The sequence below is a fragment of the Rosa rugosa genome, chromosome 1 (assembly GCF_958449725.1).
Source record: "Rosa rugosa chromosome 1, drRosRugo1.1, whole genome shotgun sequence".
NCBI classification, from domain to species: Eukaryota; Viridiplantae; Streptophyta; class Magnoliopsida; order Rosales; family Rosaceae; genus Rosa; species Rosa rugosa.
Genome location: NC_084820.1, coordinates 52,283,456 through 52,309,911, shown reverse-complemented (window position 1 = coordinate 52,309,911; position 26,456 = coordinate 52,283,456). Strand labels below are relative to the sequence as shown.

At 42.2% G+C, this 26,456-nt stretch overlaps 3 protein-coding genes across 5 annotated transcripts; 2 read left to right on the top strand and 1 right to left on the bottom strand.

Moving 5' to 3' along the window:
* The first annotated feature begins 1,661 nt into the window (after positions 1-1,661).
* LOC133740664 (PRA1 family protein F2-like) lies at positions 1,662-2,533 on the top strand. Its single transcript, XM_062168601.1, has one exon. It carries the CDS (start codon positions 1,839-1,841, stop codon positions 2,394-2,396), a length of 558 nt encoding a protein of 185 aa, XP_062024585.1. The 5' UTR covers positions 1,662-1,838; the 3' UTR covers positions 2,397-2,533.
* A 2,003-nt stretch (positions 2,534-4,536) lies between these two features.
* LOC133740657 (protein WHI4) lies at positions 4,537-7,877 on the top strand. The gene is made up of 10 exons (XM_062168593.1): positions 4,537-4,859; positions 4,959-5,021; positions 5,436-5,517; positions 5,628-5,702; positions 5,937-6,015; positions 6,153-6,198; positions 6,759-6,862; positions 7,037-7,106; positions 7,378-7,460; positions 7,564-7,877. Exons 1-10 carry the CDS (start codon positions 4,653-4,655, stop codon positions 7,592-7,594), a joined length of 840 nt encoding a protein of 279 aa, XP_062024577.1. The 5' UTR covers positions 4,537-4,652; the 3' UTR covers positions 7,595-7,877.
* Positions 7,878-9,945: 2,068 nt separating this feature from the next.
* Positions 9,946-15,482, bottom strand: LOC133725384 (inactive protein kinase SELMODRAFT_444075). 3 transcript variants are annotated; one of them, XM_062152625.1, is made up of 10 exons: positions 15,332-15,482; positions 13,874-14,889; positions 13,216-13,370; positions 13,040-13,134; positions 11,830-12,863; positions 11,555-11,715; positions 11,211-11,287; positions 10,961-11,108; positions 10,610-10,756; positions 9,946-10,379 (listed from the first exon to the last, which is right to left on the bottom strand). In XM_062152625.1, the coding sequence occupies exons 2-10, from the start codon at positions 14,052-14,054 to the stop codon at positions 10,140-10,142; spliced, it is 2,238 nt and encodes a 745-aa protein (XP_062008609.1). In that variant the 5' UTR covers positions 14,055-14,889; positions 15,332-15,482; the 3' UTR covers positions 9,946-10,139. The 3 variants fall into 3 exon arrangements, with proteins under 3 accessions (XP_062008609.1, XP_062008608.1, XP_062008610.1); XM_062152624.1 differs by lacking the exon at positions 15,332-15,482 and having other exon boundaries at positions 13,874-15,289; XM_062152626.1 differs by lacking the exons at positions 13,874-14,889; positions 15,332-15,482 and adding an exon at positions 13,606-13,741.
* Between the last annotated feature and the right edge of the window lie 10,974 nt (positions 15,483-26,456).

Sequence of the window (26,456 nt, the reverse complement as noted above, 5' to 3'; positions counted from 1 at the left end):
TTAACCATCAAGGAAAGTCTTAGCTCCAATTGCAATATGTATACAACTCGATGGCAAAGCTAACAAGTTCACGTAAATAGACGAGTTACAAAAAGAATTGTCGCAAAAAAACTTTGATCTCATTCAAAAAATGTTTATCAATCGCATTCACAACTTTTTATGCATTCATTTGAGATATATCTCGAACATCATATCGAAGATCAAAGATTATGATTAGATTTTCGAAAATTCAATCCCTAATTTTCTCGATCAATAATCACCATCGATCATATTACAATAGCAGCAAGTGGACAAACACATAGGGATGCATAGATTTCTCCACCACCATAACCAACACCATCACTACATCCACATGCTCCCTCTGACCTCTTATTAGGGCAATCACCCAATGAGGCGCAACTGCAGTAACAGATCCTCATTATGCACACGTGGCTTCCTCTGATTGACCATAACTACCACTGCACAACATTCCCTCCACTCACCTTCCGCCGCGTGTTTCGAGATTCCGGCTTCTAACTATAGCAAGACCGCCCTAGATATTTAGGTCCAAAAGGAAGAGTTTTGAGGACTCGACTTTCGAGCATGCCACGTGGTGTGCGGGCCGGCCTCCCTCGTTGGTAGCTCTCCGTTTCTATATCGTCGCCGTCCCCACCATGCTTAGTGTGGTCTTTTCCGCAGATGATTCCCGACTTATCTGTATGGAAGGGCAGTTGAAAGTGATGGGCCCTCTGACAACTGCCATCACTTTTTTTAACCAAAATATTCCATTGTTTCACACCACATAGTAATTCAGTGCTCCTCCTTATTCTCCCTCGTACATCTAGCCGATTCTTTGATGATGTAGACTGGCCAAGTGCCCGAGCGCATTCTTTATGCTATTTTACTCCTGTTATACCTCAAATATTTTGTACTTTTATCTGTGTGATCAGTACTACTTTCTGTCCAAAAAAATATAAGGTTTTTTTTATTTTATTTTATTCCGATTCACTTTGTATCAGTAGAAATTATAATTTTGATGTTTTGAATTCAAAATTTGTCATTCAATTATGTAATCAATATGTAAAACAGACTCGCATTACTAACTACTGAGTAAGATATTTTTCAGTTTTTCTTGACCATGCACTTTTGTTAAAGAAAATAATTGAGCTATGCATTTCAAAGTTATGTGAACATCCATTGTGGTTTAACCCTTACTTGCATCAAATTTTTTCTTTCTTTGAAGGGTTCGGGGTGAGAATCAATTTATTCTATAGAGATAAGTCAAAGATTAAGTTTAAGTCAAATTTGAATATGATTACATCATGGGCTTTGTACCACCAATACAAAATGTTTGCCTAACGGCTAAAATTAGTGCTTCGATTATATCTATCTTTTTCATGTCGATCATATTCTGTTTAATCCACAAATAATTAAATTATAACCACAAAGTTATGACTATTTTCGATTTGACATTGTGCACTTCAAAATTTTCAAATCAAAGTAGTAATTTTTTTGACAAAGATTCAAAGTAGTAATTGATACCAAATGACAAACTAAACATGACAATGAAATATAATTTATGAGCAAAATCCAATCCCTTTGTAATTTCTTTTGGGTCACTACAATGAAATAAAGACAAAAACCAAGAAATAATAGCCCATAATTGAAAGTTGTCCAAACTTTCACAAACATCATAACCAATCACAAACCACATCATCACTCAACACAGTGCACCTCATCCACACCATATAAAACCCCTCCACACCCACATAATGTATTCTCCCGAACCATCCTAACAATCTCAGACCTTCTCCTCAAAATTTCCCTCCGGAAAGTCAACGAGTCAAAACCCTAGCCAAATGACGACGTACGGCACGATCCCGACCTCGTCGTCGCCGGGCGGGTCGTCCTCCGTCTCCGGCGAGTACGTCTCCCGCGCCAAGGACCGCATCAAGGCCGGCCTCGGCTCCCGCCGCCCCTGGAAGGTCATGTTCGACTTCCGCTCCCTAAACTTCGCCCACGGCTTCGGCGACGCGCTCACGCGCCTCCGCTACAACGCCGCCTACTTCCGCATGAACTACGCCATCATCGTCCTCCTGATCCTCTTCCTCAGCCTGCTCTGGCACCCGATCTCGCTGATCGTCCTCATCATCATGCTCGCCGCGTGGCTCTTCCTCTACTTCCTCCGCGACGAGCCGCTCGCCCTGTTCGGCCGGACCGTCGACGACCGCATCGTGCTGATCGTGTTGGGCGTGGTGACGATTGTGCTTCTGTTTCTGACTTCGGCGACGACGAACATCCTGGTGGCGCTGCTGGTTGCGGTGGTGGTGGTGGCGGTGCACGCGACGCTGAGGAAGACGGAGGATTTGCACGTGGATGAGGAGAATGCCGGATTGATGACCGGATCTTCATCTTAGTTAACTATTCCATCCCTCTGTTTTTTTTTCTTTTTCTTGAATTTTTTGGGTTTGAATTGAATGAAGTTTGTTGTATCTACCTCCAATTGGTTGGTTTTTGTGGTCGATGATCCAATAGTGAAGATTTGTTTTTGGCTTTGGTGTGGACAAATGTCAGTTCTTCGGTGAGTACCGAATTTGAGGTGGGGTTTTGCATTTTTTACTGGGAATTGTTACCAGAGAGATTGCAGAATTGGGGTTAGAAGTAGTTGATGGATTGGGATGATGGAAAAATTAGGAAAGTTTGGATCGTTGAGAACAATGTTACTATTTTTTAGTAGTATGATACTGTGAACTTTGAGTGTACAGCCAATTTCATTTTCGTACTAGAGAGTTTCTTATAGCATTTTGATACTTAACTTTAGGCGTTTAGCGATTGGTTCACGTTCCATCTACTATTGCTACTTCACTTTTACCTTGTATAGCAAGTAGACCGTTTGACCAAAAAAAAGAAAAGAAAAAAAGTAAGACCACTAATCTAGTTGTAACTAAGTGGGGTATATTGGAATAGAGGATCATCCTTGTGGTGTGCCCCATATAATTTTTTTTTTTTTTTGAAGCGTATGCCTCATATTTGGTTGGTAAAGAGGGGATGCCACAAAAATTATACAATAATTCATTCAATCATATAAAGGGTTCTTACTCGATTCAAAAAAAATAAAGGGTTCTTACTGCCTAGGATAATCGGGTGTTTCATAGGTACATTTTCATAAATGGAAAAATTGAAGGAGGTTTATTGTTGGTTTTTTCGTCGCCATTATTTTCTGCAAGTATTGTTAAAGAAATTTATCCAATGTCATTCTCATTTCTAATTTTTTTTCAAGTGTTTATCACAAGGAATAATAAAGAAATCCTAACCCTATATCTTTCATAGGGTAACTGAGTGAGTCTTTTCGTAATTTGTAGAATTGCTTTCAGCAAACTTCCATGTTTGTAGTAGTTTTATTTGCTAAGAGCGACTTCCTGACCTAAAAAACTAGAACTGGTGCTTAGTTTTGGATATATCTCTTTAGCTAGCTTTTACCCTCCATATTAATGATTAACTTTGCCTTCGAAAAAAAAAGAAAAAAGGGTCTTATCCTCTGAATTTTGTCAATAAATTTGTTCGTGAGAAACCTCATCCTTCCAAAGTCCTATTAGCCAGCTGCAATATTTGGTTCTTCCTATTGAAAAGAGAATCCAAGTCTTCTGTACAAAGTTCATGACAGTTCTAAGTTAATAGTTGGCACCCATCCAATTCTCATTGTGTCAAGTTGAATTTTGATGGGTCTCTAGTCTCCAATTCTGAAGTTGTTGTTGGCGTTGTTATCAGAAATTCCCACTATTTTTCTTTTCTAGCACGATCAAGCAACATTTTTTTAGTTGAAAGTCTAGCGCTTAGAGAACATTCAAGTGAAACTCGAAAATTCATCAATTGATTCCTTTGTTACTCCTCGTAGAATAAGAGTTACTGTTGAAAATTCATCAATTGCTTTTACTTTAGACTCTATTCCTTTCAGTCATATTTATCAAGAAGTTAATTTCACTGCCCCGATAATCTTGCCAAGTTGGGACTTTCTCGTCATTCAAGCTTTGTTTGGAACCAATGTCTTCCACCTAGTGCCTCTCATGCTTGAGTGTTTAATAGATTAGAAGTCAGTTGTCTAAGAGGCTATTCCTTGTAAGAGAGAATATCTTCTGTACAGCAATCATGTCACGTGTGTGATACAGTCGGCCAATTAAAGGTTCTTAGACAACGGTGCATTTCTTTGTAGTTTATATCTTCTACAAAGGTTTTTTTTATAAATTTTAGAAATAAAAATCGGATATCAAACATACTTTACCATTTTTTCAATACAAGATAATGTATCAATCTATAAACACTTCTATCTATCCATACTATAAACTATAAAATCAACCTCTAAACTTGACCAAATCTCAAAAACGATAATGGAAATCTTGACGGGTAGCTTTAATATGAATTTTGAGTTAATATTTTGAATTAGTAGTTATTTATCTTTGTGTAAAAATGTAAAATATTTTGACTTAGTAGTTATTTATCCCGTGTGTAAATTTACAGTAATGAGAAAAATATACGAGTATTGAAATTGAAAATTTGAAACCCCCATAAAAGCCTCTGTTCGGAGTTCAGAGCACAACCTCCAGCTCCAGCTCCACCACTACCACCGCCAACTTCCTCTTCAATCTCAACCGTCCATTCTCGCCGCTCGCAACCAAATGGCTCATCCGCCCTACGACCCCTACTACCTGCCGCAACCACAGCAACCGCCGCCGCTACCGGATTACAGCGACCGGAGCGTGATTAACACGCTCTTCGTCTCGGGCCTCCCCGACGACGTCAAGGCGCGTGAAATTCACAACCTCTTCCGCCGGCGACCTGGCTTCGACTCTTGCCAGCTCAAGTACACCGGCCGCGGCAACCAGGTACAAGCTAATCCTCCTCTCCCCTCATTTTCTATTGCGCATGGAACTATTTGAAATTTCTGATCGGAATGTGTCAACCTGCTTGTGTTTTGGCTCCAGGTCGTTGCTTTTGCTACGTTTTTCAATCACCAATCGGCAATTGCAGCTCTACATGCGTTGAATGTGAGGAAAATTTAGCTTCAATTTGTTAGTGTACATATTTTGATTCTTCCTCAAGTGATTGAGCTTCCAATTACATTTTATTATTGCCTTTTGGTCTGGTTAATAAGTAAGGAATGCTCTGTTTCGGCACAATTTCGAACACTTTGTACCTATTGTTAGAAGAGAATTTTGAGCAAAAAGGAGGATAGGCATATGTCAATTAGGTGCTTAGTGTTCCTTTTTCAATTAGTGGAATTCTAATGAAGTCATTTAGGAGTTAGTTCTGGTTTTGTTTCGATTTGGATATTGCTGCTGAATGACAAAGTTGGGAGTTTGGAGGACTTTGTTTTAGCTTTCAGTGATGACAATGTGTGGAACTTTGGTTATATTGCTGTTCTTTCTAAGTTTTGTTTTTCCTTTGATGGTCACGACCAGGGTGTCAAATTTGATCCTCAAACTGGGTCCTTGCTGCATATTGAACTTGCTAGATCAAACTCGAGAAGGAAGCGTAAACCAGGTTGATATATGCATGTCATACTGAGTGAATCTACATTTTTATATTGTTTGATCTGAATAAGTAAAGATTTGTTACCCTTATGGAAGGTTTTTAACATGTTACTTGTACAGGTAGTGGAGCCTATGTGGTTATAGATAAAAGGAGTAAAAAAGAGGATGATAACCAAGGAACGTCAAGCGATGATGGTAATGTGTTTCACACTTATAGTTTTGACTATCAACTACTTCTATAGCAGTATGATAACCTTTTTCTTTTCCTTGTAGAACATAACTGTATTAGATCTGTTACATCTCTTTTTATGCACTCTTTCCTTGTTCTTGAGTCCAGTGCATAAATAATGTTTCATTAGAGGGAGGCACTGCCACCTGAACATGATTGTGTGACTCACTTTTGCGAATGAAACTCTTTTGCACATTCAGGAGACAGTGAATCTGAAGAACCATCTGAAACTGACAATCATGATTCTGGCGAGAAGAGTGATTTAGCAAACACAAAGAGGTTGAAAGAGCTTGAAAAGTGCATAACGTTTAATAGATTATGCATTTGGTGCCCTTTACAAAAGAAGTGCATATATCAGACTTAACTTTATTCTTTGGATATCTGCTAAGCTTGTTTTCTTGTCTGGGTGTTTGCAGTAGTGAGGCAGTGGTGGATTCTGATATTGCTGTAGCTGCCGTAAATGTAAGTATTCCGTGCTATATTTCAAATGAAAAGACTTATGCTGTGTTAATGATTAGTATTGTAAATTTTCTTTTATTTTGCCCTGGCAGAAAAAGAAAAACAACAACTTCTGGGTCTTTTGGATATTTCTCCTCTTTACTTTCCAGCTTCTTCTTTCCTTTCTACCCTCCTTTTTGTATTAAGATTAAGTGGAAAAACAGACTGTAGTGTTCTATAGTATTTGATTTATATAGTGCAGGATAAACAAGCATGAAACACAGATACTACATATATTTTATGTGAACAAGATACTATTGTTATATTAAGGATGTTCGTCTTATTGTATATTTCCTAGAATTTTCTGAAGGTCTGCACTCAATTAGTGTAGAGTTTAAGGATTTGCAAAAAGAAAGACTTTGACTCTGTATAATATTTATTTTGGACTTTTACTGACTTGAAAGGAGTTTAACTTGACTATACAGAAGTTATATATGAGTGAGATGTAAATATAGAGAGGAATTTCATATGTATGATTCTACATGTATCTTTTCCAATCTCTTGTCTCTGTATTGGTTGTGCAGGAGCAATCCGAAAAGCATGTTGATGGAGGACAATGTTCCACTCTATTCATTGCAAATCTAGGTCCTAATTGCACCGAAGATGAACTGAAGCAAGTTTTGTCTCAGTGAGTAACTATCCTAAGTTCTTTAGGTGGACAAGTTCACATTTGTATTGAAAAGGGAGAGGGAGGCTTGGTCCAACCCCTGTCCATATTTCTACTGCATAATCAGTTGATAAGCCTTATGCTTTTGAAGTTTGAATAGATTATTGTAAAATTGATGGCCTCAATTGGTGCCAGGTATCCCGGATTTAATGTGATCAAATTGCGTGCTAAAGGTGGGATGCCAGTTGCTTTTGCTGATTTTGAGGTACCTCAAGCTTAGTACTGGAATTTGTTTGAATATTACATTAGAGGGTATTGTGCTAATCCAACAAAAGTGTACAAGCAGTATATTTTACGTTGAATTTGGAAGTATTGATGAGTTAATTGGGCACTAGTTTTTCTGGTTCAATTCTATAGCACTTCAGTTACGTGAAAAAAAAAAAAAAAGATGCAAAATGAAGTATTTTTTTAGTGATGTGTATGTTAAAAGCTGGAGCATGATTTTCTGAGTTCTTTAATATGTTTTTCTCTGGCAGGAAATTGAACAAGCTAATAAAGCCATGGATGAACTTCGTGGCACCATGTTACCATCTTCAGACCGGGGTGGCATGCATATAGAGTACTTCCTCCCTTCTTTTGTTTTCAGATATCCATTTCTCAATCACATTTCAATCCTAGTGTTTTGCTTTACATATGTTTTCTGATGAACTATTGCCCCCCAGATATGCAAGGTCTAAAATGAGGAAGTCGTAGAAGAAAAGAGACTCAGGTGACAATGTTCAAGCAGTTCATGCACAAGTTGATTGGAATTGTTGCTGTTTTCTAACCAACCATGGCCTTGGTGCCTGTGTAAGCTGTGCGGTTCTTAGACTAGGTTTTCGACGTAACCATTCAATTTGTAGGTTAATGTCATTGATGATTAATTAAAGTTGAATGCTGTTACTTGAGAGAGCTATAAATTCCTCTCTTGCATATACATCAGAAACAAAGACGATGAAATTGCCCAAGAAATGCAAAAGTTTGATGATTAAACTTGGCTCCAATGGATACCAGCAGCAATACAGGGTTGAATGCTTGCTAGTTTATAAGTTTGATTGAGAGTGGAGTTGTATCATTTTCATTTGATTGAGGCCTTTCTAACAGAGAAGGATTCCTTCTCTTTCTCCTAATTCTCGTCTGAATAAATTCACCGTGTTGCTTTCTTGAAACAGCCATGTTCTCTTCTATTCAAATTGCCTTGGTATTTTCAATGCTTCCTCAGCCAAAACCAGATCAGCTACAGCTAGTAATTTGAATCTCTCAGGGAATCACAGACATAACTGGAACCTTGGAGTGGCTTATCTTTCTCGTATTTGGACCAAAAATGGGAGCACAACCCTTTCTGCAACGCTATACCCAAAGACTAGTTTCAAGGCTCTAGGGCTCTCTCACAAAGGTGATCTTAGTTTGAAATAACCCACAAGAAATTAATTGGAGGCATCAAAGAAGTACGTTTTGGAGCTTGAGACGAGTTACTTATCATATGATATGGTATCTGAAGTTACTTATCATATAAATTGTAAGTAGGTAAGATGAAGTTATTTGCCGAATAGTAAAGCAGACAAGCAACAATTTGTTGGAATAGATAGAAGTTAAAGATCACATGCCAGGGGAAGCATACCTGAGTCCATGGCTACAAAGGTTATTTTCACAAAGAATGAGAGGCTACAATAACTGTTGCGACTCATGTTAATGTGAGAGTAGGAGCCCTCCGAACAGCCTGCCTTGCAATGTAAGAAAATTGATCAAGATTTATTCAATCATTCCCATGTACATTTCACTGGCTTAACAAGATAGAGGCCATGTATATTATCAAGTTCTTTTTAGGTAGAGATATAGAACGGCATTTAGGAACCCGGCTGCATCAGCAGCCATGATTGATGAAACTGGGAGTAGGAACATGGAAGATCCCATACCATCAAGAAAAACAGCTCTGTTCAGTAAACAATGAGAGGGACAACTATCACAAATCTCGTAAGAACTAGATCAACCAACCCTTTTGAATCACACTCCAGTTGAAGATCAAGAATATTAGACTGCATAGTGAAGTGTAACCCATAGAATAAGCCTCAAACCTCAGCAACCAAACTTGTGACAAAAACAAAAAAAAAATCCTCAGCATCCAAAACCAATCTAGTCCCAAAATTTTCTGTCAACTCTTTGAACCAGGCGTCATTAGATCTCTAATCACCCCCCAGCACAGATAGTTGCACTAGACAGCCCACTCCCATCAGTATTTATGATTGAAGACTCCAAAAACAAGAGGATGACAGTGTAAAGTTACAACAATCCTTTGAGGTTAGAGAAGGAGGCACAATTTGCATTGAACCAGCTATCCACAAGTTCCATAGTTACAGTTTGAGGCCATTGGGAAAGGGAAAGCAGTAACCAATAGTCTTTCATTAGAAGTTAACTGCCAAATGAAACTATCAATGGTATTCCCAGAGTAGTCCACATGAATACTGGCAATTTTAAACACCGTCCTTTGGGAGAGTCTGAAATAATCCATGAAGATTCCAACCATCAACACCATAGTAATCATTAACAGATGAGTGCACCCTGAAGGAAAATCTTCAGCTTCAAGTAAGCTATCAAATACTTCCATTTCAATACAACTAGGCAGGAGACAGCTGATCGACCGCAGATGATGGTACTACTTACTCAGGTAAAGGTTTGCCATAAATTGTATAGATTTATAGACTTTACCTCATCTACTAGTCGCAGTGGCCACAATAACGAGTTCATGGTAAGGCACTCTTATCCCCGTTAGACCACCAACAATTTAAGTTGAAACCTCATTGTCAAAGACTCAAAGCGTTTTTTTTTTTTTTTGAAAACTCGAGTAGGACAGGTATAAGAAACGCCGCTAACCTCCTATCAAAAGAAAAAGACTCTAAGCATATTCTGTGACGCAATTTGTTCTTCTTCAACGTTAAAAGAAAATGACAACTTGACAAATTTCAAATTTGTTCTCACAAAGCACATGTTTGCTACTTCTCGTTTCATTGAAAACAAAAAAGGTAGCAACAGCCGCGCTTTGCTACTTCTCGATTTGGACCAAGGAGTTCTGAGCACGATTAACGTGGTTTTCCTTAGATTTCAAAAAAATTACAAAGCCTGGCTATCCTCTTCCTTTACTATACAGAAGAAAAATGCAGGTGGCATTGTAAGAAGACTAAAGGAACATGGATTACCTTACAAAAAGGAGTGCATAATAGTCGGTCTACCATATATGTAAAATTCTAAAAGGGTGAGCTCTTTACAAATGGTCTTCACATGAAGAAGTCCTCCTTGCCTTGTCCCTCTCCCAGAAAGCTGTCCTCGAATTTTCAAGAGAGAGCTTTCCATACCCATCCAATGCCTCGTCCAGGGGTCCACTATAATGTTCCTTCTGCTGGTGCTCCGACCAAATCCGACCACTCCGGCATCCGACATCATACCCAGGAGTTGGCATGTAATTTGAGTCCATTACCATGTCGCCTTCTAGTATACGCAGAACCTTACAGAAGTAAATTGTAAAATCCATTAGCCAACTTAAGAAATGTTTTCAGACTTGTAATACCTACCACAACGGGTAGGTTCAAAATTTAACTTTGATGTAGGAGCTATTTGTAATGTATTTAGCGGCTTGTTTAGACTTTCTTCATTTAATGGAATTATAAAGATTAAAGAGCAAGTCCAATTATACTAAAGTACTGAGCTCTCTTCATTCAAAAATTTTTCTTTTACCTGTGACATGCGAGGCCTAGTTTGAGGATCACGCCGTATGCATAGAGAGGCAGCTTGAAGCATGCAATAAACCTCGTGTTCTGAAAAGCTTTCCAGGCTAGGGTCAACCAGTTCATCAATGGCATATTCTTCTAATAATGGGCGTGCCTGTTTACATCAACAACTTATAAGCAACAAAATAATGCAACAGAATAAGAGAAAGCTTTAATGATGGGTTGTATTGTCAGTAGAAGTCAGTATAACCATAGTTTTCATGTTTATCAACAATTGTAATAGGCACATTTCTTCTCTTACTAAACTAAAATGGCAAATGATTGGTAAAAAGATATATTAAACCTTGCTTGTTCATACCCATTCAGTGAGACATTGCTGCCCTTTTGGCCGGTTAAGGTCCACTGCTTTTCGCCCAGTAACAAGTTCCACCAATACCACCCCAAAGGAATAAACATCAGCTTTTTCCGTGATTTGACCACTCTGAGCATATTCAGGTGCCAAATATCTACATAACATAACAGTTTATTAGATAATTACTAGCCATGTAAACATATGTTCATATGAAAGATGAGACGCATAAAGCCTGATAATCATATTAAAGATTTACCCGAATGTTCCAATTACTCTCGTATCCACACCCAGGTCTCCATCAGGTTGCCACCTTGCGAGGCCAAAATCCCCAACCTAGCAAGAACCGTGAATTAGGTTCTCTGTACTTCTATCTACTAACTAGCAAGTGAAATACAAAATTCAAGGATCTGAAAATACTGCATAAATGATAACTTGTAATGGACATTTTGTATGTATACAGTATTGTCGGCCCAAAGGAGAATCCCCAGTAGTATTTTTGAAAAGAAAAGGAACATAGAGGATCACACTGACTATTGTCTAGATTTACTTCCAAATTCAAACTCTTCAACTATGAAAATCAGACTATAAGGTATGAAGTACCAGTGGCTCAAAATCATGAGTGATGAGGATGTTGTTGGGCCGCATGTCACGGTGCACAATGCAACCCACTCTACATTCTTCATGAAGATAACGTAGCCCTCGAGCAGCTCCCACAGCAATTTTTTGCCGTGCAGACCATTCTAAAGGCTCACGATTTCGTCCTGAAAAGCACCCAAATCAATTGTTAACCGACAACGTAGTTGATAGCCAAAAGTTAAAAGTAGATCACAAACAATACAGAAAAAACTTATGAGTGTCGGGAAAAGAAATATTACTATATAGATGAGAATCTAATGACCCATTGCATATGTATTCGTAAACCAGCAGTCTTCTTTTGTCCTCAATACAGAAGCCAATCAACATGACAACATTTCGGTGCTGAGCACAGCTCAGGACTTCGACTTCTGAACAGAACTCTTGATCCCCTTGAGAACTAGCCAATTTGTGTTGCTTGACAGCAACAGCCTGGCCATCTGGTAGCACCCCTCTATGAACAGAACCGAACCCTCCTTCAGCCAAGAAGTTGGCCTGTGAAAATCCCCCAGTAGCAAGCTCCAGCTCTGCATAGCTGAACCACCTTGGAGGTTTTCCAAACACAGGTGCCTTGTGTTGGCATATCGAGCACAATGGAGGTGGCCCTGGAGGCGCGTTTCTAGACAATGAAATTGCTTCTCTCAGATTTCCACTGAAGTCCATGTCACCTCTATAATTTGACATTCCAATTCCAGCATCTCTTTCAAGTTTTGAAATTTTCTCAAGCAAGTCTTTGGTAGTAGGTGCTTTAGGATTATCATTAGTTCTGTGTGAACTTACTTCTATCTGTAGTGAGGATTGATGATGAGAATTTAGAAACTCTGCTATCCATGGTTGGAACCTCATACTTGCTGAAGATGTAGATAAACATTCACTATCTGTATCTGAACTGCTGTCATCAAGGACCTGATTTTCTTTACCAACCAATGATTCCACTTTCTTTTTATCTCCATTAACTCCAGAAATGAAAAAAGGTGAAGTTCCTGGATCTGAACTTGACACGGATGAAGTTCCCGCCTCAGTAGCTGTAAATGGTGTCCCTAGCTCCGGACTACTAGTTGGAGTCACATCCGGTCCTCGAATGGAAGAATTATTCTTCTTTTTGGTATGCTTTTCGGATCCTTCAAGCTCAGAAGCTACTTGACAGACAGACTCAGCATCCTTTTTAGGTGAACTATTCAAATTTAAGCGAAGAACTTTTGGCTGTGAACGCTTCATAACCACAATGTTACACTGAAGCTCTTCCATACACCGTTTTTCTTCATGTTTAAGGTGTCTGTAAAAATCAACACGAACTTATGAATAGAGAGAGAGAGAGAGAGAGAGAGAGAGCATGTAATTTCAAAACAAGAACATACATCTGGGTTCAGAAATCAAAAGAAAAGAGCACTGAATAATCCTATACTACAGGCCTGTGTTTGGAAAAGAAAAGAAAAAAGAATAGTGCATTACTTGTCTAACACAACCCAACTAGCTTGAGCTCTCTTGGCCTCCACAGCCACAGACCCAGAAGGTGATCCAGAAATAATCTTTATCTTCACGTTTATCTGCAAAAGAGGGCATGATGAATTAACAAAAATGCAAAAGAAGTATCATCAATAAGGACACATATATAACAGTGCAGTTACCTTATTTGGATCATAAACTTCATGAAGCTGAAGGATCATCTGAGAGCAGGAATCTGAGATATCACCTTTCAGCTCTGAGGTTGTTCCTGACTGAGACTTCTTGTTACCACTTGCACAGTCCCCTGCGAATCTTGGGAAGCCCCATAATTTTCTACCTGAAAATTAGGACAAATAACTTTTGAGTTAAGAAATTGTGTAAATGGAAAGGGTTGCAGGAATATAGCTCAAAAGAGTAGGTCATCTTCAGTTAGTCCACTAAAACTCAAGCGTATCATAGTAGTCACGCGTAGATGAGGACCCAGAGTTCACATGACTGCCATGAAGTTGAATCACATAGCAACATACATATATCTAACTTAAAGAACCAGAACACGGAGAAACTTAACTCACCATTAAATGAGAGGCAACAGGAATTCAAGTGATTTCAAGCAGGTACATGAATTACATCAAACAACAAAAGTGCAAGAGGAGCAAACAAATTGTCAATCCCCTTAAAAGCAGGAGAAGTAAAGGAACAAACAGATAAGGCATCTTTTGCAAGGAAGCAGAATTAAGAGGAATAATTCCAAACTAGGCATATTTAGCAAAATACACAGATTTATCTATCAATATCAGTGAACATGAAAATAGGCATAAATCAACTGCATAGTGAAAATACCTGAACTTTGAGATGGGACAACTACAAGCAGTGTAATGCAATCTCCAGGTTGAACGACATGAGTCAATGCCCACACCAGAGCAGTCTTGGGAATCTCCTTGGACGCCTTAACCGCAACCACCACCTTCTCGGCGTCATCCGATCCCTTCTCCTGCTTCACCCTCTTCTGTTCTCGACTCATTGGAAAATTATCACCAAATTTTTGTAGCCACCTTGCTCAAAACCCTCAACGATCAAATGCTGCCCTCAATGATTCCCATGTGCACAAAAACAAGAACAAAAGCAAATTTCCAAAAGTAGTTTGCCTCTACAGTGCTAGATTGGCAGGCATGTACTAGCAGACACGCTAACTCTACCCTGTAGCCACAGCCCCAATGGAGAAGACCCTTGTTACCAATTCACCTATACTCCTCAAGAATCAAAACCAAAGGAACCCACTTGAGGTCCTCGCTTGCTCTGCTCCCAGTCACTTCAGCCAGTTAAAACAAGCATGAATGCTCCCAAATTGGTAACAATATTGATATTTCCAGGCACCCTTTTGGCCCTGAAAGCAAGATACAGCAGATTCCCTCCTGATAAAAGCACTGTAGTGATTTCACACTTTTCTGACCCCTAGAGAAAAAGGAGTGTAGTCATAATATAGAGTTTTTGGCTGGAGATGCAGGCTATGCAAAACGACACACAGGTATAGTTGCCCTCACCACACTGTCCCTGCTCTTGATCCTTCAAATCACTGGGTCAATATGGTGAAATAAATAGCTCGAAAAGGTAAAACCAACCGAAATCATCGAGTCAATTTGGATCCAATGAATAATTGCCCAACCCCTTTAGGCCTTCAGATGCCCACAACATGATGATGATGTACGGGTACCACTACTACTACTACTACAGAGAACAATCAAATCAAATCAGCAACATATGACCAAAGAGGTGGAAGCTGCATAACTCTTTTGCTGCAGCAGATGAACTGAACTCTCATTTCAAACCCCACAAACACCTCAAATGAAACCTGCAATCTGTTGAGACCAAATTTGATGAGACTCAACAGTTACACAACTGGGAAAAACAAGTAGTGTCTGGATGGAGTGTAGTAAAAATCAAGGCAAGAAGAAGAAGTAAATATACACAAACCAACATCGTGATCCCAACATTTTCCTGTTTCTCTTTTGGGGTCTTCCCAGCAACCAAACACATTGCAACAAAATCAAAGAACAATACTTTTTTAAAATTAACAACCAAACCCAAAACTCCACACCAAGCTTAATGCTAAAACAACCAAACCATTTTCAAATCCCACATTTCACACCCACCACGTGAAAACCATTCAAAAAGACAACAACAAAAAACAAAAAAAACCGAACAAATCTTCAAAATGCAGGAACAGAAACAAGACCGTAACCACGACAATAGTTCCAAAATATAACCATTGAAGCTTAAACCCAGAAGCAAGAGCATTACCACCGAGTAGCAAATCTTGGGTTTGGTCTCTATGCTCTGTTTTGGGGTTTGTTTCACATGAAAGCGTCAACGCAAGTGGTGCGAAAGAGAGAGAGAGAGGTAAAATTGAAAGGGAGAGAAGAAGCGCCAAAAAAGTGAGACTGAGACTAGTAATAGTAATAGTAATAGTAATAATAATAGGGTTTTTTTTGGTCTGCGGGAAGAGTTAGATTCACAGCATTGATGGCGGTTAGCAAAGTTTCTGTGATTGCAATAAAAGTTACAAACCCAATACAAAATTACTTTTACTGCAATGCCAGTTTCTTGCAGTACAACGCAGACCTTTCAGACAAGGAGTCGACTGGTCAGGGACCCCAGGAGGGGAGGTAAATTTTGGCAGTGAATCGCCGTCGAGGACTGAGCTCTATGGAAACCACCCTGCTTTTCTAGCTTTTTATTACCCACTTTGCAGGCTCTCAAACGGCGTCGTGTTTATAGCGGCGGTTCCTTTTATGGATATTTTGAATTAAAGGAAATTAAAGGGTTATTAAAGGAAATTTGGTTAGAATAAAAGTGATTAGTCATTGGTGAGATTTGAGGAAACGTAAAGAGAAAGTGTTTGATATTCCCTCATTTTAACTTATCTACAATTTCACATCAATGTCTTAATCTTCAATTCAATGTAATTAGTTGTCATCAAACAAAAAATTCAATGTAATTAGTTTTCACTTCAACTTCAAAATTTATGTGACTAAATTATTTAAAAAAATTAATAGATACGTGTCTGGATGGATAAAATATTCCACTAGTTTACACTTTGTCTTTCTGATAATAATAAATTCAAATTTTGGTTTTTTTTTTTTATTAGCTAACATTATAGACACGTGGTATTCTAAGTGTGAGATTATTACATAATTACTCTGATTAATGACTATGACAGAATTTAGCACTTGATTCGTGGGAGTGTATTCTTGCCATTAGACTCAAGACCTTGAACATTTAGAACTCCCAAGCTACCTACATAATTACACTAATTATTGATCCACTGACCTAGACAATTAGGATTATTGAAGAGTAAATGAAAAGTATTAGTCATGTCCTACTGACACGTGTCAAGCCGGGATTACAAAGAGGCAAAATCCCATGAGCCGTAAATAAGTGACAAAGCCATGCCCTATTGTAACTTAACTCTCACCACCACCACCCTTCCCTATTCTCAAAAACCTCGCCATAAATGCCACAGCGTGACGACCTCAAAGTCACAGTGGCACGTACCCACAGGTGACAGGTCACGTCCGTGGTGGGGGCCCACTCTCGCCCCTTCCCCCCGCGCCCAGTTTGTCACTGTTGCCCCGGTGACCCATCATATCCACCGCGCCCCCACGTACCCCTCATGATTTCGTTTCCTGTCACCCTCGGGTGACGGACCCACTTCCCCATGAACCCGATTAACGATAACTCCACGGTCCCACTGTCCTAGTCCCTGCATCTGCATGAGACGGCGGCGAAACGACGGCGTTTCTGCGGCGGCTGACGTCCCCCTCCTCCTCCTCCTCCTCCTCCGGCGCCTCCGGCGGCCTCGGCAAGTGGTGCCACGTAATCCGGATCCTGTCTCTCACACAGCTTTCGAACCTCCGAAATTATTAATTATTTGTTTCGAGGCGGGTGAATTGTTAATTAATATTTTTTGAGCAAACGTCTTCGTTTCATGTTATTGTATTTCTGGAATCCGTGTGGGTTGATTCTGGAATGGGACAAATGATCTGGGGCGGTACGAGACAACAAGCAACGTGCTGGCCTAAATATTCTTGTTCGTCAAGTTTGTCTATAAATATCAACGGTTGAAATCCGCTATTTCACTTACACAGTCGATGTACTAAAAAAATTTCTGTAATTTTTCAGCCTTTAATATTCAATTATCTTTTAGTGTTTACGAATTAAAATGCTCAACTAAAAATCTAAAGACGGTTCTCCCCATTAGGGTTTATCAAGGTTTGCGAGTTTAGCTCTAAGGTTGGCGTTGGCCTATGACACACACATTGTAAGATTTACAATCTTCGAAAATAAGTTTATTTTATGAAATGATGGGTTTATGGTTTGTCGTAGACTCGTAGTTATTGTCATGTTGTTTTGTCTCTGCGAAAAACATGAGTTACGTGGGCAAGTCTTAATAATTGGTGTGGTTTAACTCCGTGAGCAAGACGAGAGTCAATTCGTGATTTGATTTTCATTGGTAAATTCTTAAGATAGGGTCCTCGGTGGTGGGTCTGGTGGCCGGAAAGTGTAATGGGTTTATCCGACATTTGTTATGTAGAGTCTGTAACATTTGGAGTCCAAAGAGGCTAAGGGGAAAGAAGAGTGTTCAGTAATAGTTTGTTTTTGTGGTGCCTGTTATGCACTCAAACACATGTCACATGTGACTACCAGCATCACCTGTAGTTATCAACATCAATGCCATGTTGCAAATACGATTTATAATCACTACCACTATTCATTTCCATGATAAAAGTTGTACGTTGTAATGCTCATTGACTAGTTACCAATCTGGTAATATAATTCAACACTTGTGCATTACCTAACCCCCCCCCCCCCCCCCCCCAATATGTCAATAATATTCTAATGCATGTCTACAAATAAACAACATATCACTACTCATCAAAAATAAAAGTTATTTTTTATAATTCCAATGTTCAAATTAAGGATGGAGATTATTTACCAGCTTCTCTGTCTAACATCTCACTGATATTCTTCCACTATTTTTACATTCTCGGACTTCCAAACGCGATGTGGTCATAAGGCTATATAACTAACTTACATATCTTTTGGGAGTGAGCTGAGTTTTCATTGGCTTAAACTTTGAGGATTTACGGCATTGTAATTAATGAGCTCAATTTGATGAGTTGCAAATAGAGCGTTAAAGTATGAGTCTCGATTATCAATCCCTTTTATGCATGTAGGCTTGCTAACAATTTGAAAATAGGCGTGCAACTCGGTTGTTGAATGGCTAAGCCTGTTTATTTGAATATCTTGTCGGTGTTGATTAGACTATAATCGATTGGAATTGTCTTAATTGTCGACCATTGAAATTCTTGATGGGCTAGTCGTGGTGGGTTGGTGGTGGCTGTTTTCTACACTATTGCTTAATTTTCACAAATGTCATTGCGTATGTTGGTTAATTTGATCTCCAAGGATGCCACTCATCGGTGCTATCAAAGCTCTTATGTTGGTTAAGGGGATGGAACATGTACACTAGCAACTAGGGTCCGAGTCTTTTGAGTTGAATTTCAGAATTTGTATGTGCTTGTTTGGGTGGGCTTCATGTTATGAAAATGTGTTTTATGCTCAAGTAATAACTTTTAAGAGGCGGATCATTATGTATAGTTTAATTAAAAATATAAGTCAATTTGTTACAGTCAATATATATAATTTTTTTAAAGAATATCATGTCGATATATTAATACTCATGCCAGAAATGACCATTACATATCCTCCCTCTACCATCTCTGGGTAGATAAAGAGTTTGGGGTAAACCACAGCGATACATAGATTATGTCCGATCATTTGACGGTACCTATGCTCACTTATTTAAGCAAGCCTATACACTATGAAATAACATAGTAAATAAGCACGCAAGCCTAAGGTAAAAACTCATAGTTGCCCTATGTACATACCTCCAACAATATGGAGTATTTACTACATCACCAAGCATAAGTAACACCCTCTTTGGGACACCCACAAGCCATGGTGAGGCCCAACCGCTACTTGCATCTTGTAGCCCTATGTTCAAGCTACGCTACGGTATCCAGAAGTCGCAAATCCGTCGCCGGGAAGCCACCTTTCCGGCCTTGCCAAGTTGCCTCCACAATATGCATTTCTACACTAGAATAGTTGTTTTCTTGTCCCACATCTAAGAAAATGTAAAGGAGATGGCTTCCTTCACCTATAAAAGGAACTCTCCTCCCACAACTCAACACACTCCATTACATCTCTTGTAATCTTATTAGGCCGCAAGGCTCGACACACTAGTACACATTCAAGTGGACGTAGTCTCCCGCTAAGGCGGGAGGTGAACCACTATACATCTCGTGTCAATCTCTCTCTCTCTCTCTCCCTTTACTTATCGTTAATTAGATCCCCACGGATCCAAGCATTAACATTGGCGCCGTCTGTGGGAAGCCGACACACAAAGGCTTCGTCGCGTACCTTGAACTTTTGGTCCGCTAGCATGTCCAGCGGCGACATTTTTCGCTAAGCGAGTCCGGCGGCGACATCTTCCGCCAGCGTGTCCGCGGCGACATATTCCTCCAGCGAGGCTAGCAAGTCCAGCGGCGACATTTTCTGCTAAGCGAGTCCGGTGGCGACATTTTCCGCTAGCGTGTCCGCGGCGACATATTCCTCCAGCGAGGCTAGCATGTCTAGCGGCAACATTTTCCGCTAAGCGAGTCCAGCGACGACATCTTCCGCCAGCATGTCCAGCGGCGACATTTTTCGCTAAGCGAGTCCGGCGGCGACATCCTCCGCCAGCGTGTCCGCGGCGACATATTCCTCCAGCGAGGCTAGTGAGTCCAGCGGCGACATTTTCCGCTAAGCGAGTCCAGCGGCGACATCTTCCGCCAGCATGTCCAGCGGCGACATTTTTCGCTAAGCGAGTCCGGCGGCGACATCTTCCGCCAGCGTGTCCGCGGCGACATATTCCTCCAGCGAGGCCAGCGACGACATTTTCCGCTAAGCGAGTCCGGCGGCGACATCTTCCGCCAGCATGTCCAGCGGCGACATTTTTCGCTAAGCGAGTCCGGCGGCGACATCTTCCGCCAGCGTGTCCGCGGCGACATATTCCTCCAGCGAGACTAGCGAGTCCAGCGGCGACATTTTCCGCTAAGCGAGTCCGGCGGCGACATCTTCCGCCAGCGTGTCCGCGGCGACATATTCCTCCAGCGAGGCTAGCGAGTCCAGCGGCGACATTTTCCGCTAAGCGAGTCCGGCGGCGACATCTTCCGCCAGTATGTCCAGCGGCGACATTTTCCGCTAAGCGAGTCCGGCGGTGACATCTTCCGCCAGCGTGTCCAGCGTGTCCGCGGCGACATATTCCTCCAGGTTGGCTAGCGAGTCCAGCGGCGACATTTTCCGCTAAGCGAGTCCAGCGGCGACATCTTCCGCCAGCATGTCCAGCGGTGACATTTTTCGCTAAGCGAGTCCGGCGGCGATATCTTCCGCTCGCGTGTCCGCGGCGACATATTCTTCCAGCGAGGCTAGCGAGTCTAGCAGCGACATTTTTTTCGCTAAGCGAGTCCGGCGGCGACATCTTCCGCCAGCATGTCCGGCGGTGACATTTTCCGCTAAGCGAGTCCGGCGGCGACATCTTCCGCCAGCGTGTCCGCGACGACATATTCCTCCAGCGAGGCTAGCGAGTCCAGCGGCGACATTTTCAGCTAAGCGAGTCCGGCGGTGACATCTTCCGCCAGCATGTCCGCGGCGGCATTTTCCGCTAGCGGGTCCAGCGGCGACATGTGCCGATAGCAAGTCCGGCGGCGACATATTCCTCTGCTAGCGAGGCTGGAACAACTCCAACATAATTTGGGTACTTAATCAATTCCAACTCCAACTCGCTCCAAATTGGCATAAGATAAGTAACTATATCTTCCTTTAGGCTCTTTCAATTTGAGCCAGTGCCATGCCAATGCCAATGCCATGCTTTTACTACTTCTATGCATGCCAACAATATATCACACTTGATATGCTTTTACATGCTTCCATAAACTTTTAAGCATGCCTACAACATTTCGTAGATTTGGCAACACCTTCTAGGTCTCACATGCTAGATATGTCATGCTTCGTATACCGATCTCAAATGATCTCTAAGCAAGTTTACAATAATACAATGTTATTAGCATCCACATTACAAGTACATGCTATACACATATGCCATGCTTCTATTTTTAATTGCAACTCAATTAAATAAATATGGGACACTCGAACAAAATATTATTACTTGCTCTATGTGTTTATCATTTTTCATAGACCAAGCGGTAAGGCAACGCCTCATAATGACAATGACCGCTACGCGGCATTGCAGTCAAGTTTCTCCTCTGAGAAATAGCAAAGGGACTAGTTAACACAGCCCACGGCAGCCATTGATCCGGCAGTTAACCCCGACGCTTGGGTACCAAAGATTGGGCTCGCTACCCAACACCCTCTGCTCCGCGCAGCTCCCTTCATCAAACAATTTTCCGACCATCCGGAGTTCTATAGCCAGGAGTGGGGGACTTCTCGCAGGGCCTGGCAGGGGCCTACCCGAAAGGGCAAAAGCGTTCGCTCCAACCAATTCTAGATGGACGACGCACTCGCACTAATTATGCTTGATATATGGCACAAAGCTACGCTTTGGTATCAACCCGCAAGAACACCCTCCTTGACTAGGGACTTCGGGGACTTGTACATACAGCCCAGCATAATTAACAACGGTCACGCTCATGCCTCAGGGCATCACCTCGAGCTACCCGTTAATGCGCTGCCGAGCTTTTCGCGCTCGTGCCTCAGCGGCACTGCCGCGCTTTCACGCTCTCGCCTCAGCGGCAACTGACGAGCTTTCGCACCGCCGAGCTTTCACGCTTGTGCCTCAGCGGCCCCGTTAACCTTTTCGCGCTCGTGCCTCAGCGGCACCGCCGAACTTTTCGCGCTCGTTCCTCAGCGGCACCGCCTACTTTGGCCCTCGTGCATTCCCGGAACCGCCGAGCTTCCCGCTCATGCCTTCGCGGCACCCTTGAGCCTCCGCTCATGCCTCCCCAGCAACTCACGAGCTTACCGCTCATGCCTTCGCGGCACCCCGAGCTCACCGTTCACGCCTTCCTGGCACCCACGAGCCTCCGCTCACGAGCTTACCGCTCATGCCTTCTCGGCACCCTTGAGCCTCCGCTCATGCCTCCCCGGCAACTCACGAGCTTACCGCTCATGCCTTCGCGGCACCCCGAGCTCACCGCTCACGCCTTCCCGGCACCCACGAGCCTCCGCTCACGAGCTTACCGCTCATGCCTTCTCGGCACCGCCTTCTCGGCACCCTTGAGCCTCCGCTCATGCCTCCCCGGCAACTCACGAGCTTACCGCTCATGCCTTCGCGGCACCCCGAGCTCACCGCTCACGCCTTCCCGGCACCCACGAGCCTCCGCTCACGAGCTTACCGCTCATGCCTTCTCAGCACCCTTGAGCTTTCGCTCACGCCTTCCCGGCACCACGAGCTTCCGCTCACGAGCTTACCGCTCACGCCTTCCCGACACCCACGAGCCTCCGCTCACGAGCTTACTGCTCATGCCTTCTCGGCACCCTTGAGCTTCCGCTCACGCCTTCCCGGCACCACGAGCTTCTGCTCACGAGCTTACCACTCACGCCTTCCCGGCACCCACGAGCCTCCGCTCACGAGCTTACCGCTCATGCCTTCCCGGCACCCCGAGCTTCCGCTCATGCCTTCCCGGCAACCCTGAGCTTCCGCTCACGAGCTCACCACTCATGCCTTCCCGGCACCCCGAGCTTCCGCTCATGCCTTCCAGGCAACCCTGAGCTTCCGCTCACGAGCTCACCGCTCATGCCTTCCCGGCACCCCGAGCTTCCGCTTATGCCTTCCCGGCAACCCTCGAGCTTCCCGCTCATGCCTTTCCGGCACCCCGAGCTTCCGCTCATGCCTTCCTGGAAACCCTCGAGCTTCCCGCTCATGCCTTCCCAGCAACCCCTGAGCTTCCCGCTCATGCCTTCCCGGCAACCCCTGAGCTCCCCGCTCATGCCTTCCCGGCAACCCCTGAGCTCCCCGCTCATGCCTTCCCGGCAACCCCGAGTTTCCCGCTCACGAGCTTTCCGCTCATGCCTTCACGGCAATCCTCGAGCTTTACGCTCATGTCTACTTGACACACCACACGTTAATGGAACATTGAATTTTTCTACCATTTGTCGTTTACCGACCGCGACAAATCAAATTCTTTTCGCGTTTCATTAATACGACCGAAAACCAAACAGACACAACCGTACGCACGGTCATCGTTCATGAGTTACAAATGCATACCTGCGCGGCACTCATGCAACTTACATCTCACGAGTGTAACCCCGTCAAACTCGACCTCGTTCGTCTCCTTGCGCGCGTAACACATTTATCATATGCAATCCATATGCTCACACGACCATGTATCACGCACCTCATACATTCGTATATGCCAACGCATATCAATGCAACTCACATTTGTTGCCCAATGCAACGAGCATTCTACATATGCCTGTTTTTTGCCTTTGTTGTGCAGGTTAATGAGTCCCTTTTTGCTTACGGAGTTCGGGGACTTGTAGGGGCTCCGTGCCACCCGGTTACTTATGCTTGATGACTTTATGATTAGAACTCCCCAACCAAGAAGCTCCTCTTACTTGGGGACTTCGGGGACTTGTACATACCTCCAACAATATGGAGTATTTACTACATCACCAAGCATAAGTAACACCCTCTTTGGGACACCCACAAGCCATGGTGAGGCCCAACTGCTACTTGTATCTTGTAGTCCTATGTTCAAGCTACGCTACGGTATCCGGAAGTCGCAAATCCGTCGCCGGTAAGCCACCTTTCCGGCCTTGCCAAGTTGCCTCCACAATATGCATTTCTACACTAGAATAGTTGTTTTCTTGTCCCACATCTAAGAAAATGTAAAGGAGATGACTTCCTTCACCTATAAAAGGAACTCTCCTCCCACAACTCAACACACTCCATTACATCTCTTGTAATCTTGTTAGGCCGCAAGGCTCGACACACTAGTACACATTCAAGTGGACGTAGTCTCCCGCTAAGGCGGGAGGTGAACCACTATACATCTCGTGTCAATCTCTCTCTCTCTCTCTCCCTTTACTTATCGTTAATTAGATCCCCACGGATCCAAGCATTAACACCCTAAAACAATAGGAAATTAATTAGAAAGCAAGAAACTAACTAAATAGAATAGCTCAAAAGCCACAAACCAAGCCTAGCAGATGGATTAGCACCCGGCCCAAATCTTCCCCTCCTCCACATTTTTGCAGTACGTACAACAAGCCTCCCAGCCTTCAGTCTAGGCCGCCGCCACGACCATCACACCGCCACGCCCACGTCGCCACGATCATCAACACCGCCACAACCATCAATGCCACGCCCACGTCGCCTGCACCAACACCGCCACGATCATCAACACCCGACCACGCTGCTACGAACATCAACGTCACGACCTCGCTGCCACGACCAACAACCGTCCAAGCTCCACCTTTGTACATCCCACCGCCGCGCATCGAAGGCTCCAAATCAGACCCCGTTGCCTCAACAAACCTGCCGGAGCGACAGCAACTGCTCAGACCACCGGAGCCATAATCTCAAGACATTCCCGTCCGGCCGCACTCTCCACACAGCGACGAAGCCAGAGGCTTGCCACGGGTGGGAGCCGCCGGACAAGCAACGAGATGGAAAACTGGAAAAACCGAGTTTTGGTTAGGGTTTCTCCTTGAGAGGGGTAATAGTAGGACTATATATAATTAAAACCAATGGATACCGAACTAACCTTGAAATATTGATTAGTTGATCATTTCAATTCTCAAAACTTTTAAATTTTGAAATAGAAAAACCGATGTCATGGATTTTGATAGCGATTAGGGACTTAAGAACAAAAAACTAAATCCATAAAATTGCATGAGTTTCTTTTTACCTAACCTAGCCTATATCTAATTGACGAATGCTTTGCACACACTTCTAAAACAATAGATATATACATCCTACCTAAGTTGGTATACTCTTTGTTGGGTTCATAATTCAGAGTACATACACAAATTGTTAAATCAAGCAATTGCATTAGAAGTTAGAGTGAATCCATTATAGTAAGAAAGACATGCACCATGCATGTCCAAAAGGAGTTTTTGTATCTTTCTCTGAATTCTATAAACAAACACCCTATTCTATATGCAACTGGGAATAGGGAATAGGGACTAGGGAGTAGGGACTGGGACAAAGACCCTCAATCTACATGAAGATTGCATATCTTATTGCCAAAAGATACCAACAAGTTAAAGACTTTGGGATAGCAAGTTTTTAAAAATTTGAAATGCATTGTATTCTGTGAATTTGGGACCATTTGATTATTCAATATAGTACTGGGTTTTCCTTTCCCTATTCTCTCTCTGATAAAAAAGAAGGGGACCATATTAATCATATCAAGCATTGGATATTTTAGGAGCAGCTTGTTTGATCTTGTGGATTTTTCATCTCTATAAGTTATCACCCATACACTAATTAAGCACGTACGAGCTAGTATAGTAAGCATGAGTCGATTCGTTATTGTATTCAGAAAATCCTTAAAATTCAAATTTTCAAACTAGTTCCAAATGCAAACAAAATCAATAACTGAAGATGGAGTGATGGACAAACCAAGGGGGAAAGCAGTAACCAATGCAGATCATTAAATGCAGCTGGGCCTTTCTTGTCTCAAAACCCTAAACCCTACCGCCATCTCCAGCTAGCTAGCTAGCTAGCTCAGCCAGCCATGCCCAATCGACAACAAGTACAGCATTGCTGTGCTGAATGCTCAGCAAGCCAAACCCTCCTGGGAATTTGATATTGTTTTCAAAACCAGCAACATGATATCTGATTCTTAATATTACTACTGAACATTTGTTTTTTCTCACCTATGAAATAAATAATCCATTCTTGTTTTGTTTTACTTCGTTGCTTGCCTTTGAGGCTTTGATGCCGATCGATGATGTAAATTGCTGTGGTTTTGAGCAAACAGGGTGACGCAAATGGCACCAAAGTATGAAGCAATATGTGCTGCAATTAATGGTGGTTATGGTGACCTACATAATGACATTTCTAGTTTGTCTTGTTTTTTGTCAAGATTATTATTGTTATCCACAAGTACTGTGGATTCAAATTTTAATATACTCTGCATGATCACTAAAACAAGGGTACGGCATTTTCTTTTAAAAAATTTGAGATTCGTATGTGAATACTATAGCTCAATATATTTAAGATTTTGGAAAATAGAGGTCATCTATCAAAGGCCTCTATAAACATAGAAATAAATCAATTAATATACAGTCAGAAAACAATTTCTGGTGCAAAACTTAATTGAGAGTCAACAATGTATGTTAAACACTAAATTCGATC

What these genes read in the sequence shown, in the direction of transcription:
- LOC133740657 (XM_062168593.1), top strand. Translation starts at nt 4,653, where the DNA reads ATGGCTCATCCGCCCTACGACCCCTACTACCTGCCGCAACCACAGCAA. An exon ending in CAGCTCTACATGCGTTGAAT is followed by an intron (nt 5,022 to 5,435) that starts GTGAGGAAAATT and finishes GGTCACGACCAG; the next exon opens with GGTGTCAAATTTGATCCTCA. An exon ending in GAGAAGGAAGCGTAAACCAG is followed by an intron (nt 5,518 to 5,627) that starts GTTGATATATGC and finishes TTACTTGTACAG; the next exon opens with GTAGTGGAGCCTATGTGGTT.
- LOC133740664 (XM_062168601.1), top strand. Translation starts at nt 1,839, where the DNA reads ATGACGACGTACGGCACGATCCCGACCTCGTCGTCGCCGGGCGGGTCG.
- LOC133725384 (XM_062152625.1), bottom strand. Translation starts at nt 14,054, where the DNA reads ATGAGTCGAGAACAGAAGAGGGTGAAGCAGGAGAAGGGATCGGATGAC. An exon ending in TGTCCCATCTCAAAGTTCAG is followed by an intron (nt 13,371 to 13,873) that starts GTATTTTCACTA and finishes CCTAATTTTCAG; the next exon opens with GTAGAAAATTATGGGGCTTC. An exon ending in AAGTTTATGATCCAAATAAG is followed by an intron (nt 13,135 to 13,215) that starts GTAACTGCACTG and finishes CCTCTTTTGCAG; the next exon opens with ATAAACGTGAAGATAAAGAT.